We start from the raw sequence: 12,426 nt of genomic DNA, 5'->3' as shown, positions 1-12,426 counted from the left end.
GCTGCCCGTTTCCTTCCCTCCTTGAGTCATTCGAAGCACAGAGCAGCCTCGTGGTGTAGCAGCAGCACGGCAGAAGCAGGAAAAGTCCAGCCAGCAAAGGATTTAATTTATTAAGATAAACACGGTCTAAGGCTCCACATTACTTTTCAAAATAAACGCGGTAAGAAATACGGAAACAAACTGGCGTTGCTACGTGTAGGTCAGGTTCAGACGTTCTCAGAAAGATCTTCTCTTCCCCTCTCAATCCCGTCACGAGGACGGAAAGACAATTCACTACGTAAGATCAGCAATGTCCCTCTTGCGTGCCCTTCCACGTTCAGTGATACCTCTGCCACCCCTCATGGCGGACCAAAGTATTAAGAATACCCCTGTGAAGAAGGAGCAGAAGGGGAGTTCAGTCTCCGAAACGAACAGCGAGAAGTCTTGACACGACAACTGTGTTGACTCCACCACTCTAATGGTTGTTCTTGGCCGCCTCTTTAGCTGCAATAATCAGAGGGGTAAGACTAGAGAGCGGCTTTGCAATTTTCAGGAACTGGTGCTAGGAAGAAGAAGAAGAAGAAAAAGAAAAAGGGTTACATTTTTCAGAATATGCTCTAGAAGTCTGGTGGTTATTCAGAATATTGGAAGCTAGATCCATACAAAGCCTAACAACCTCCTCTCATCTCTGAACAGGTGAAACCAAAAGCTCTGTTAACACCACAATCTTTTGGGGCTTGCCTAAAGTGATGAACACATTTTGCACCCAACGCATGCTAAATTCTCCGATGTTTGCACACGTACAAGACGAAGCAAAACTCGGCGAACTCCCCTGGGAATTATAAGGTCTTGCAAAATCTATAGTGAAATTCCGTGTGGAAGGAAGGTGCACGAAAAACAACCTGTGTGGTTCAAGCACATGGTTTTCTGTGGGAATCACCTCTCATTTTTCTATTCCCTGTTATCGCAGGTATGGTGAAAGCACTGCCTTGGCCTTCTATGGATATCAGACATTTGGAAAGCAGCTGGAATTTAGGAGATCAGCACAGAACCATCCAGTCTCCTATACAAGGTTCTCTGTTAAGTAAAACAATATTCATTATCAAAACAGCTCTCAGATGAGAAAGAAGGGATGTAGGGCAAGCCCACAAGCTGTTCTGAAAACAATATGCAACTATATCCCATAGGACTTCTGAGCATCAGAAGGGATCAGTCACCCAAGGCAACATGCTTCAGAGATGGGAAAAAAAACAAAAATCAGAGGCTAAAAGGTAGTTAAAACCAGGCAGAAATGTTACAGTCACAATGTTCTCCTGCTCCAAGGAACAGAACATTACTGTTCTCTGATATTTTGGGGCTGGAAAGTCCAGGAGAACAAGTGATCTTTCAACTACTGTCATTCTGCCAGTGATTAATGCTTCATTACAGCCTCAGAAGGCAGCAACCCATCCAAAACAGAATCCTCTAGACAAACTAGTGGAAAGAAAGGAAAACATGAAAGGGGACTATCTCACAGTTGAGGTCTCCATGCCTCTGATCGCAGATTTATTTTACAAAGAGCTACATTTTCCAACCCCATGGCAAATTTGACAGAAGGAACACATGAACCAGTCCTCTCATCCATGTTGGTACAAAGCCTGGCAGCTTGGCCCTCCCCTTTCACCAGGAGTTCAGACTAAGATACCAGGTTTTGAGTGATGTAACTGATGACAGGGTGGTGAGAACCTGTCCCAGGTTGGCCAGAGAGGTGGTGGATGAACCATCCCTGGAGACATCCCAGACCAGGCTGGACGGGGCTCTGAGCAACCTGAGCTGGTGAAGATGTCCCTGCTCATGGCAGGGGTGGCACTGGGTGAGCTTTGAAGGTCCCTTCCAACTCAAACCATTCTATGATTAAGCCATCTCACAAGCTTTCTTCCATCGCCTCACCAAGGAGTAACAACTGGCAAAACGTGGTAACACCAAACTGCTCCACCTAAAGCAGGCTGCGCATATTCCAAAGAGCTTTGTGACGCCTCCACCAGAAGGGAGACAATCAGAGCCAGAAAACCTCCTGCTGTCCAAATTGGAACAAGCACGGCCAGACCGTGACAGCCCATACAGATGTCAGGTCCAGCTGTGTGAACAGGTCACGGGAATTAAGGGGCTCAGCATTTGGCAGGCCTGAGGCACAGCTATTATTTGAGGCTGGTTACAGAACACGCTGCACAGCTGCTGCTAGCAGCAAGTACAGCATAAAAAGTCTGTTACTACATTATTATAGATTTAGGTTTGGGGGTTGTTTCCTTTTTCTTTTTTTTTTTTCTGGCAGGTTACCTTAGCTGTGTTTGTGCCTTCCGCTAATACAGTATATAAGATCCCAAACAAGATGCCACCATAAGGGATACAATAGGATGAGGGGCAACGGGCACAGACTGAAACACAGGAGGTTTCATCTGAATATGAGGAGAAACTTCTTTCCTGTGAGATGCTAGAGCCCTGGACCAAGCTGCCCAGAGAGGCTGTGGAGTCTCCTTCTCTGGAGACATTCAAACTCACCTGGACACCTTCCTGTGTGATCTGCTCTGGTGACCCTGCGTTAGCAGGTGGGTTGGACTGGATGATCTCCAGAGATCCCTTCAACCCCAACCATTCTGTGATAAGCCTGGCTTCACTTGGGCCTGCACAATTACATGGATTTAGCCCTGTTCTCCATCCCCTACCTGTAGCAGCTCTTTCGCAGAACCTCTCTTTTCCACGTCCATTTCAAGACAGCGATTTAAGAAGTCTCGGAATATGGGTGAAAGCTTTTCTGGATTCTGCAGTTCTGGAGTCCCGTTAGTAGCAATGAGATACAGGGCCTAGAGCAAAAACAAGCACCAAAGAAACAGGAGGTTATGCAGGTTACATTCTATCTCTGAATTACAGAAACACCCATTTCTCTTCTCCCTCCCCCCAGTTCAATGGGGAGGAAAAACCCCACCTTATCAGGGTGACAAATCAGTGCTTAAGTTTCAGCAAACAGAATAGCTGCCAGCCTTATTTTTATGTGGATGGGATCCAATCCTTTATTGTTTTACCCTTGTAATCTGGGTTCGGATCCTGCAACCCTCTCGAGGGATTAGGAGGACAAAATCAACATTCCAGAGTGTATTTACATAGGGAAGTTAACTGGCATGACTCTGCCAGTGCTAGACTCCTGCAATAACTATATTCTCATGGGAAGGTACCTTGAATAAATAGGGGATTTTGTTCTGTCGGTACTTTGCCTGAGTGCACAAGGCCGAAAAAGTCAATACAATAAAGAGGCAGTTGGCTTCTGACAACAGATGTCCAGCAGACCCTCAAGCAGCTTTTAACATCTTGCGGAAACAAGCGGTTTTGCTACTGTTTGGGGATGAAGCCTTCACACACACACATATACACACACACCTCTGAGAATCAAGGAACTCAGAATTCCTCCATGTCAGGATTTCACGCAAGAAACCTCATGGGTGGATTTTCAAAGGAAACGGAAATCTGTCAGAGGTTTGTTAATACACAGGCCCTTTGAGCACATCACTCAGCACATCCCAAGGGAGCAGTCTGATAGCCTGGGAATTGGCACGACTTGAGTTAAACGAGGCCAAAGGACCGTTACTTAACCACCCTCGGTTAACTCAACACTCCGTTTCTTTCCTTTCACTCTGCTGATGATCTTCGCTCCCTAAAATCACTTCCAGTGCAAAAGAAGGAGACAGAAGTTAAACAGAGTTTTTCTAGATCCCCTCAGCCTGTGAAACTGAGGGAGAAGCCATAAATCTGGCTCATATTAAGAGCCTACAAACTGACAGCATCTCCTCTTTCGTTAAAAACTAAACAAGGGAGGCACACTAGGAGGTTTAAACCCTATCTAAAGGCTTACTAAGCTGTAGCTTTATTGGGAGCATGCAAGGAGGAACAATCTGCCAGTAGGAATGATCTCCGTTTATAGAACAGTAACATGCCATATATTTGAACTTAAGGAGAACTCTATTCACAGGGTACAAGGATTCAAGAACTTAGCTGCTTCAGTGCCACCAGCTACTCTTTCTGCTTATATCAGCACCTCCAGAAAGTGAGAAAATTATGAGTGCGTATGATTTAACTCATCAGAGTCAACCAGGGCGTCTGCACAGGAAGAATCCCCATCTCTGCAGCCCAGCTATGGCTTTTAATTAAAACAATTTCAATCTTCTCACTATGATCGGTAGTGATCGGTGACAACCAATGATAGGACAAGGGGTAATGGGTTCAAACTGGAACACAAGAGGTTCCACTTAAATTTGAGAAGAAACTTCTTTGCAGTGGGGGTGACAGAACACTGGAACAGGCTGCCCAGGGAGGTTGTGGAGTCTCCTTCTCGCAGACATTCCAACCCGCCTGGACACCTTCCTGTGTAACCTCATCTGGGTGTTCCTGCTCCATGGGGGGATTGCACTGGATGAGCTTTCCAGGTCCCTTCTAACCCCTGACATTCTGGGATTCTGTGATCTAAGGAGATATGGGGTCTGCGGTGGTGAAACCAGAGTGTCCCCTTTAAAGCCTTTTCCAGCGAAAACCTGAGGGCAAAAGAAACTCGCTTACTCTCAGCGGGTTCTCGTTGAGGTAGGGGGGCTCTCCCTCGATCATCTCGATGGCCATGATCCCCAGCGACCAAATATCCACTTTGGGCCCGTACGCTTTTCGCGTCACCACTTCAGGTGCCATCCAGTACGGGGTCCCCACCATGGTGCTGCGTTTGCTCTGCTCAGGAGTGATCTGGGCACAGAAGCCGAAGTCAGCTGGAAAATTGAAGAGAGGGGGGAGGAAAAAAAAAACAGACTTAGACATCAGCAAGTTTATTCAAAAACAACACTTCAGTGTTCTGTGCCGTAGTACATGTTATGCTGGTGCATTGCTGCTGCCACTGTGAAAGGAATGGTGGGTTTGTGGCTAATTGAGAAGATGGTGTTGAGAATTAAGTCTCTAAATCTGACTCACTGAGACCATGAGGACGGCAGAGCTGCTGGCTTGTCTGTGTGAATGATGGGAACCAGTAAATAACTCTATAGGGACACTGAGACACCTGACAGTGTTTGAAGCCATATGTCTCAAATAGGATTTGCTTTACAGGGAAAACAGTGTCCAGAATAAGTTTAAAGTGTCTAAATTTATACTGATTATTTTCTTCAAATAGACAGAAAGATGGAGAGCATTCACACAAAGATTGCTGGGTTCTATGTCTTATTTGTATTTGATTTGCCAAAAGAAATTTGTGAGCCCAGCAGAAATGAACGCAGCAAGAATCACTGCCCATTCTGACACCCTATGGCATCGTGGGTCTAATTTTAGGGCAGAATGATGAAAACTAAACTGATCCCTAGCTGAGTTTTCATCAAGGTTAACAACCAGGAAAGGTACATATGGTTCAGAACAGAGCAAACCTCCAGCAGAGCCAACAAGCAGCTCAGGTCCAGAAGGTTACCACATCATATCCACAGGGACCCCTCTAACTTTAAACTACAGCCTGGTACCTGCAAATTGTGCTCGAAGAGGTTATTCCGCAAGAACCGAGCACTTTGGCCCTGATCAGCTATTCATCGTTGGTACAGTCAGATCTCTGGAGTGCTAAAGTACAGCTTTAGTCTAAAAAGCAATTATGTGGAAAAAAAATATCACCTTCTTACTCAGCATATCTGCACTGTGTGAATTTTGAGTCATATCTGCTGTCGCAGCCGACAAAAATAGATTTATTTATGCCTGTTGGGTGCTAGCCAACAGAACTGAGAGGGAGAGAAAAGAAGCATAATTCTGTTAAAGCTATAGGTGGAAGATAATCATTCACTGGTTTCCAGACTTATCTCTATGGACAATGACAAGCACAACAGCCACCTTAGCACCTGAGGGGCAGAACAGTCTCAAGATCGTCATTATCGGTGATAACACACGGAGCAAACATCATTTAGAGTTCAATCCGGGTTGGTGTTGTAAGATTAAATGTTTTCTAGTTACACAGTTTTCAATTCTCCCTCCACTCCCCCTGCCTTACAAGTGCCTGCAGTGTTTTCCATACTGAATAGATTGCTCACAAATAAAGACTTCTGGCCCTACACCTTCAAACCCAGCTTTCTACACTGGAACTAAAATACCGTTAATTTTAGTCCACAAAAACAAATGACCCAAAGCTAAACGAACCCCAAACCTCACTTCGAGTCTGGTACCAGTTCAGAAGGATTCAAGCTTACCAATCTCCATTAAAATCTCAAAAATACCTACAGGAGCATTTCTACAGTCTCTTCATCATCACAGCATCAAGCATCTCAAACACCCATCTCCCCAAGAGGTCTGGCCCATAGCAGACAACAGCACTGGGTTGGTAATTCAAATCATCACCAGGACTGTTCCCCACATACTTAGTTTGACAGAGCCATCCATTCCCAGCAGGATGTTGTCACTCTTGATGTCTCTGTGAATAACTTGGTTTGAATGGAGGAATTCCAGAGCTTGGAGACACTGAAAAAAAACATAAAATAACTAAGATATTCTTACTGTGCATGAAATTATTCACCAGTCACAATTAGCCAACTAATAGACTCTAATAATGTGCATTTTGAGTAGCAAGGGCTTAGTGTCTTGGAGTTTTTCATATATGCAGTATGTGCAGGGCTACAGAGAGATATTCCACTTGGATCAGCGGGTCCTGGGAGGACAGGTTAGTCCCAAAAGACCTGGAGAACAGGCAAAACCAAGGGGATTCCAACCCCATTTTGCACCCCAGTCCTCTGTTTAGGGCAAGGGTGTCAAACTCATTTTCACCCAAGGCCACATCAGCCTCACGGTTGCCTTCAAAGGGCCGAATGTAATTTTAGGATTGTATAAATTTGCCCCCGGTGAAAATGAGTTTGACACCCCTGAAACATATTAGGCTTGCATTAGGACTGTGTGCTGCAACCTCCCATATTAAATCCATCCTCTGAAAGAATGGCCACAGAATACAGAGACAGCTATGACTATGGAAGTAGTGACAGGTTGTGGGAAGCCCACGTCCCCTTCCCAATCCCAGCTCCCTCCGAGCACGAGCACCGCTTTACCTCTCGGCACACAGCGGCGATTTGTCCTTCGTCCATGCAGGTCTCTGTCACAACATCTGTTAGGGAGCCTCCTGCCAAGTATTCCATGACCACCCAGAGCTCTTCTCCTACAAGATAACTGAAGAGACAAAAATCAAGGTTTTAATATCAGCAAGGATGGCAGACCACCATTTATTTAGCCAGAATGCTGTCTTAGAAGTACAGAAAAAAAAACAAGGCTTGAGCATTGTATTTAACAGCACTGGAGCACCAGGTACTCGTGGTACGTTCTGAAGATGGGAGGAACTGATCACAACCTGAATGAGCAGAGGGAAGCGTGAGTGCAGATAATGGGGGAATGGGCTATGAGTTTCCTGGCCATAAAAGCAAGGATGAATTTTTCCGTCATGGAAAAGGTCCAGAGTAAGATGGAGACCCAACTTTACAACTCCTGCCGCTGCTGGGAGAGAAGGGGAAGAGCTACAAGGATCACAGAATCACAGAATGTCAGGGGTTAGGAGGGACCTCAAAAGCTCATCCAGTGCAATCCCCCCCATGGAGCAGGAACACCCAGATGAGGTTACACAGGAAGGTGTCCAGGCGGGTTGGAATGTCTGCAGAGAAGGAGACTCCACAACCTCCCTGGGCAGCCTGGGCCAGGCTCTGCCACCCTCACCATGAAGAAGTTTCTTCTCAAATTTAAGTGGAACCTCCTGTGTTCCAGTTTGAACCCATTACCCCTTGTCCTATCACTGGTTGTCACTGAGAAGAGCCTGGCTCCATCCTCCTAACACTCACCCTTTGCATATTGATAAACATTAATGAGGTCACCCCTCAGCCTCCTCTTCTCCAAGCTCCAGAGCCCCAGCTCCCTCAGCCTTTCCTCACACGGGAGATGCTCCACTCCCTTCAGCATCTTTGTTGCCCTGTGCTGGACTCTCTCCAGCAGTTCCCTGTCCTGCTGGAACTGAGGGGCCACAACTGGACACAAGATTCCAGGTGTGGTCTCCCCAGGGCAGAGCAGAGGGGCAGGAGAACCTCTCTGACCTACTGACCACCCCTCTTCTAATCCACCCCAGGTACCATTGGCTTCCTGGCCACAAGGGCCCAGTGCTGGCTCATGGTCACCCTGCTGTCCCCAGGACCCCCAGGTCCCTTTCCCCTACACTACTCTCAAACAGGTCATCCCCAAATTTATACTGGAACTTGGGGTCCAAGCGTGCAGCCCAGACATCTGGCACGCAGCACAGCTTTGGAGGGCTCTTGCATCAGAAGAGGTGGCTGGGGGCTGCTCTGTCACCACTGCCATCCTGCTGTCCCAAGCAACAGGCCTGAGTGACACAACAGATGGCTGACCACAAGTAACAGAGAAACAACAACTTTTCTTTAGCATCACACATTTGAAAATCACCTGCATCTTTTTAGGCTTCCAAACCAGTTTGGGATTTTGTCTGAAAAATTCAGAACCATTGATAAGGGCAACTGAGAACATCTTGCTGGATGCGATAGCAATTCTAAAGATTCAAAACAAAAAAGGCAAGTCTAAAAGTTTGGTTTTGTCCAAAAAGGCCTATATGAAGATGGGGAGGAGAGAGCTGAGGTGAGGGCAAGTTTTCTCAGCCATCTGGGAGATTCTTTGCTGAGAGTGTGTGTGCTCACGTCTAAAAGTAGAAGACCTGGCATGAAGACTTCAGCATTAACTCATTTAAAAGAAAACAAACAACAAACCCAAATCACTAACCACTTCTGCCTTTTTGGGCCCATCTGGAAAAACATCAATACAATCTTCCATAACAGATACATTGGGATGACACATTCCTGAAGGAAGGAATCACCAGCTTGAAAACTGGAAAACCCACCTTCTCAGTCAATCCTTCGTTTTTAAAGTGAGTGGACGGATGAGTCAAGAGAGAGGGCAGAGAATCTAATTAAAGCTGGTGTTAGAGTTCACAAAGCAGACATTTGCTTTGCTCTGAAACACTGATCTACTGAAGAGTGAACAATGAATTTGTTATGAACCAAAGGCAAAAAGCAGCGAGGGTTCTAGGGAACAATTTGCTAGAAAGCAACAGTGAAGGAAAAAGCAGATATTAAGCCCAACTTGGCAAGGAAAGTAGACAGAGATGAGTGAGACATCACAGGAGTGGGCAGGAGGTATGATTTGACCCCCAAAGGGACATACTTATGAAAAACTCCCCCAAAATAAGAACTGTAGTCTGAGCTGTGTGACAGAAGTGATACAGCTATGGAGAACTTTTAATATTGGAGACAAAGATGGTATCTTGGTTTGGTGATGCTGAAAACTGTGCAGGGAGTCAGAGTATGGAGTTTATTTCAAGACACAGAGCCCAAGGACACATGGCTGCGCTCCCAGAGCAGACAGGTCTCCAGTTCCACTATGGAAGCGAAGCTGATGCACTGGCAGATTTTTCCCAAGTATCACAGACACCAGCAAAACCAGTATCACCTGCACAGCTTAGAGTGACAGAGGAGCAGCAGAATTGCTTTCAGAAGTGCTCCTGCCAACTGTGCAGGTCATCTACCTTCTAACGGGCTCTGGAAGCCACTCCATCCACACCCATCCTTCCTGTCCCCCTTCTGTTGCTGCTTCTTCTTCACTCCTGCCCAAACCAGGCTCTCCAGATTTTATCAGCGACCTCTCAACAAATCAGCATCACCCTGAACAGCACAATCACAGAATCCCAGACTGGCTGGGGTTGGAAGGGACCTCTGGAGATCATCCAGTCCAACCCACCTGCTAACGCAGGGTCACCAGAGCAGATCACACAGGAAGGTGTCCAGGTGGGTTTGAATGTCTCCAGAGGAGACTCCACAACCTCTCTGGGCAGCCTGGGCCAGGCTCTGGCACCTCATAGTAAAGAAGTTTATCGTCATATTCAGATGGAACCTCCTGTGTTTCAGTCTGTGCCCGTTGCCCCTCATCCTGTCATTGGGCACCACTGAACAGAGTCTGGTCCATCCTCTTGACACCCACCCTGGAGATATTGATCAGCATAAATAAGATCCCCTTTCAGCTTCTCTTCTCCAGGCTGAACAGACCCAGCTTCCTCAGCCTTTCTTCATAAGAAAGATGCTCCAGACCGTTCAGCATCTTCATAGCCTGAACACTTCCCTTCATTGCCACCAGCACCCTCTGAGCCCAGATCCACATGACTGTAAGGACGGGGGCAGAATGGGCTCCACCGCTCCTGTGTGACCATCTCAGGTTGCACACACTGGGAACAAGCTGGTGTCTCTCTGCAGCCAGAAGGGATAGAGCGAGCCAAGAATCACGCTGCAAACCAAAGCTGTGCCATAAGCAGCCAAAGGCACATGCCAAGGCGCAGGGACCTCAATAATTGATAGATCTGACATAACATGCAGGGAGGGGGAATTAACGGTGGCTTCCTGCCAGCTGCTGCTGAGCCAATGTTGTTTCAGAAGACGGTACCACCCAGTCTTGGGGATCTTTTCACTCTCTTGCTGCAGTAGAGGCCAGTTTTAGTCACTGAGCTGCCTGGTGTAGGCACGACTCAAAACCACTCTCTCAGCAGTTCCGGAGACACCACCAGCAAGAGCATACGCCTACGTGCTGCTCTCCACGTGATGTCAGGCACAGCATGGTGTCACACCTTGTCATCTACAGTCACCTTCCAAAACAAGGCTGGCAGTAAAAACAAGCTGATTAAAGTCTTTGAGGAAGAAGGAGGTGGTCTACAGCTTGCTTTTGATCCATCTGCAAGAGCAGCTGATGTCTGCTCCTGTAAGGTGTTCCTCACCTTCCACTTAGATACTTTAGGAAGGTGTCCACCAAGTCCTTCCCATCACAAACACACACCAGTCAGTCATAGTCCTTTTTTATCAATAAGCTTAATCTTTTGCCCAGAAGAACAAGACCATTCATTACAGATTTGTGCACCAGTAAAACACCTCCAACACGCAAATACAAGATTAGCCTGGAAATAAATTAGTGTTTTATTGTAGCATGACTGCCATACCTCTTCAGCTTTATTCACTGACCTTCCAGCCCAAGTTGAGTTTGGGTTGATGGTAACAGTGGCGACCACTTAAAACGAGGATTTGTGGCATTTACTAGGCTAATGAGACTTGTTCAGAAAAAAAAGAAACCAAAGGGCAAGAGTTTATTTTGCCTAACACTGGGCATCTGATGCCTGAGTTTACAAGCGGGGCTCTGAGGGCCTCATTCATGCAGTAGAAAAACGCTCCCACCTCCAGAAGGTAACTCAGCACAAGTGGCTGCTTGTCTGCGCAGGAAAACCAGAGTCTCTGTCTTCATGCTTCTAAATTCAGCTCCTGAGTACAGCTGAACTAGGCCACGTCACTACCTCGAATGTCACAGCACACCTTCGTGCAGCTCTGGCCACTGACACTGCAGCAGAAAAGCTGTCTGAAGCATAAATGCGCTATTTGCTCAGTGATGTCTGGGAGGGCAGCAAACCAGCCAGACCCCTTAATCACACGCAAGCAGGTAAGAGAGAATAAAGCCCTTGCATAAAGGCAGGAGCTGAGGTAAAGAGAAGTGAGAGAGATGGTTTACACCAATGAGTATCTTGCAGCTCTCATTAGGGACTCAGGAGGAGAGACAACATCAAAAACAGAACTGCAAAAAAGAACCTAAGTCCCACAGTGGCAAGTGCATCCTTCCTCATACTTCCTTCTGCAAAAGCAGTAGGCAGAAGCCAGCATGTGGTGTGAAAACATCAGCTTCATTCGGTGCTCGGGAAGCAAATGGGCATATTAGGTGAGGCGGGAGGGACGCAGGACCCTGCAGGTGCAACGCTGAAGAGGCACCATCACAGAATCACAGACTGGTTGGGGTTGGAAGGGACCTCTGGAGATCATCCAGTCCAACCCACCTGCTAACGCAGGGTCACCAGAGCAGATCACACAGGAAGGTGTCCAGGTGGGTTTGAATGTCTCCAGAGAAGGAGACTCCACAGCCTCTCTGGGCAGCCTGGGCCAGGCTCTGGCACCTCACAGGAAAGAAGTTTCTCCTCATATTCAGATGGAACCTCCTGTGTTTCAGTCTGTGCCTGTTGCCCCTCATCCTGTCATTGGGCACCACTGAACAGAGTCTGGTCCATCCTCTTGACACCCACCCTGGAGATATTTATAAACACTGATCAGATCCCTCTCAGCTTCTATTCCCCAGGCTGAACAAACCCAGCTCTCTCAGTCTCTCCTCATAAGAAAGATGCTCCAGACCCCTCAGCATCTTCGTAGTCGCTGGACTCCGTCCAGTAATCCCTTATCCTTGTTCTTAAACTGAAGAGCCCAGAACTGGACACAGAATTCCAGATGCGGCCTCACCAGGGCACAGTAGAGGGGAAGGAACAACCTCCCTCGACCTGCTGGTCACACTCTTATTAATGCACCC

At 47.1% G+C, this 12,426-nt stretch overlaps 1 protein-coding gene across 1 annotated transcript in view; it reads right to left on the bottom strand.

Moving 5' to 3' along the window:
- Positions 1–454: 454 nt before the first annotated feature.
- Positions 455–12,426, bottom strand: part of PAK1 (p21 (RAC1) activated kinase 1) — a gene marked incomplete at its 3' end in the record, with an annotated part of 55,292 nt that continues 43,320 nt past the window's right edge. Inside the window, exons 11-15 of the mRNA XM_080363340.1 lie at positions 7,050–7,167; positions 6,372–6,471; positions 4,564–4,760; positions 2,682–2,819; positions 455–541 (exon numbers count right to left, since the gene is read on the bottom strand). Of these exons, the coding sequence (XP_080219466.1) occupies positions 455–541; positions 2,682–2,819; positions 4,564–4,760; positions 6,372–6,471; positions 7,050–7,167 (640 nt within the window). The remainder of the gene's footprint in view (positions 542–2,681; positions 2,820–4,563; positions 4,761–6,371; positions 6,472–7,049; positions 7,168–12,426) is intronic.

This window comes from Nesoenas mayeri, assembly GCF_963082525.1.
Source record: "Nesoenas mayeri genome assembly, chromosome: 1".
Classification (NCBI taxonomy): domain Eukaryota; kingdom Metazoa; phylum Chordata; class Aves; order Columbiformes; family Columbidae; genus Nesoenas; species Nesoenas mayeri.
The sequence above is the reverse complement of the archived record's forward strand: the minus strand, read 5'-3'. Positions and strand labels throughout refer to the sequence as shown.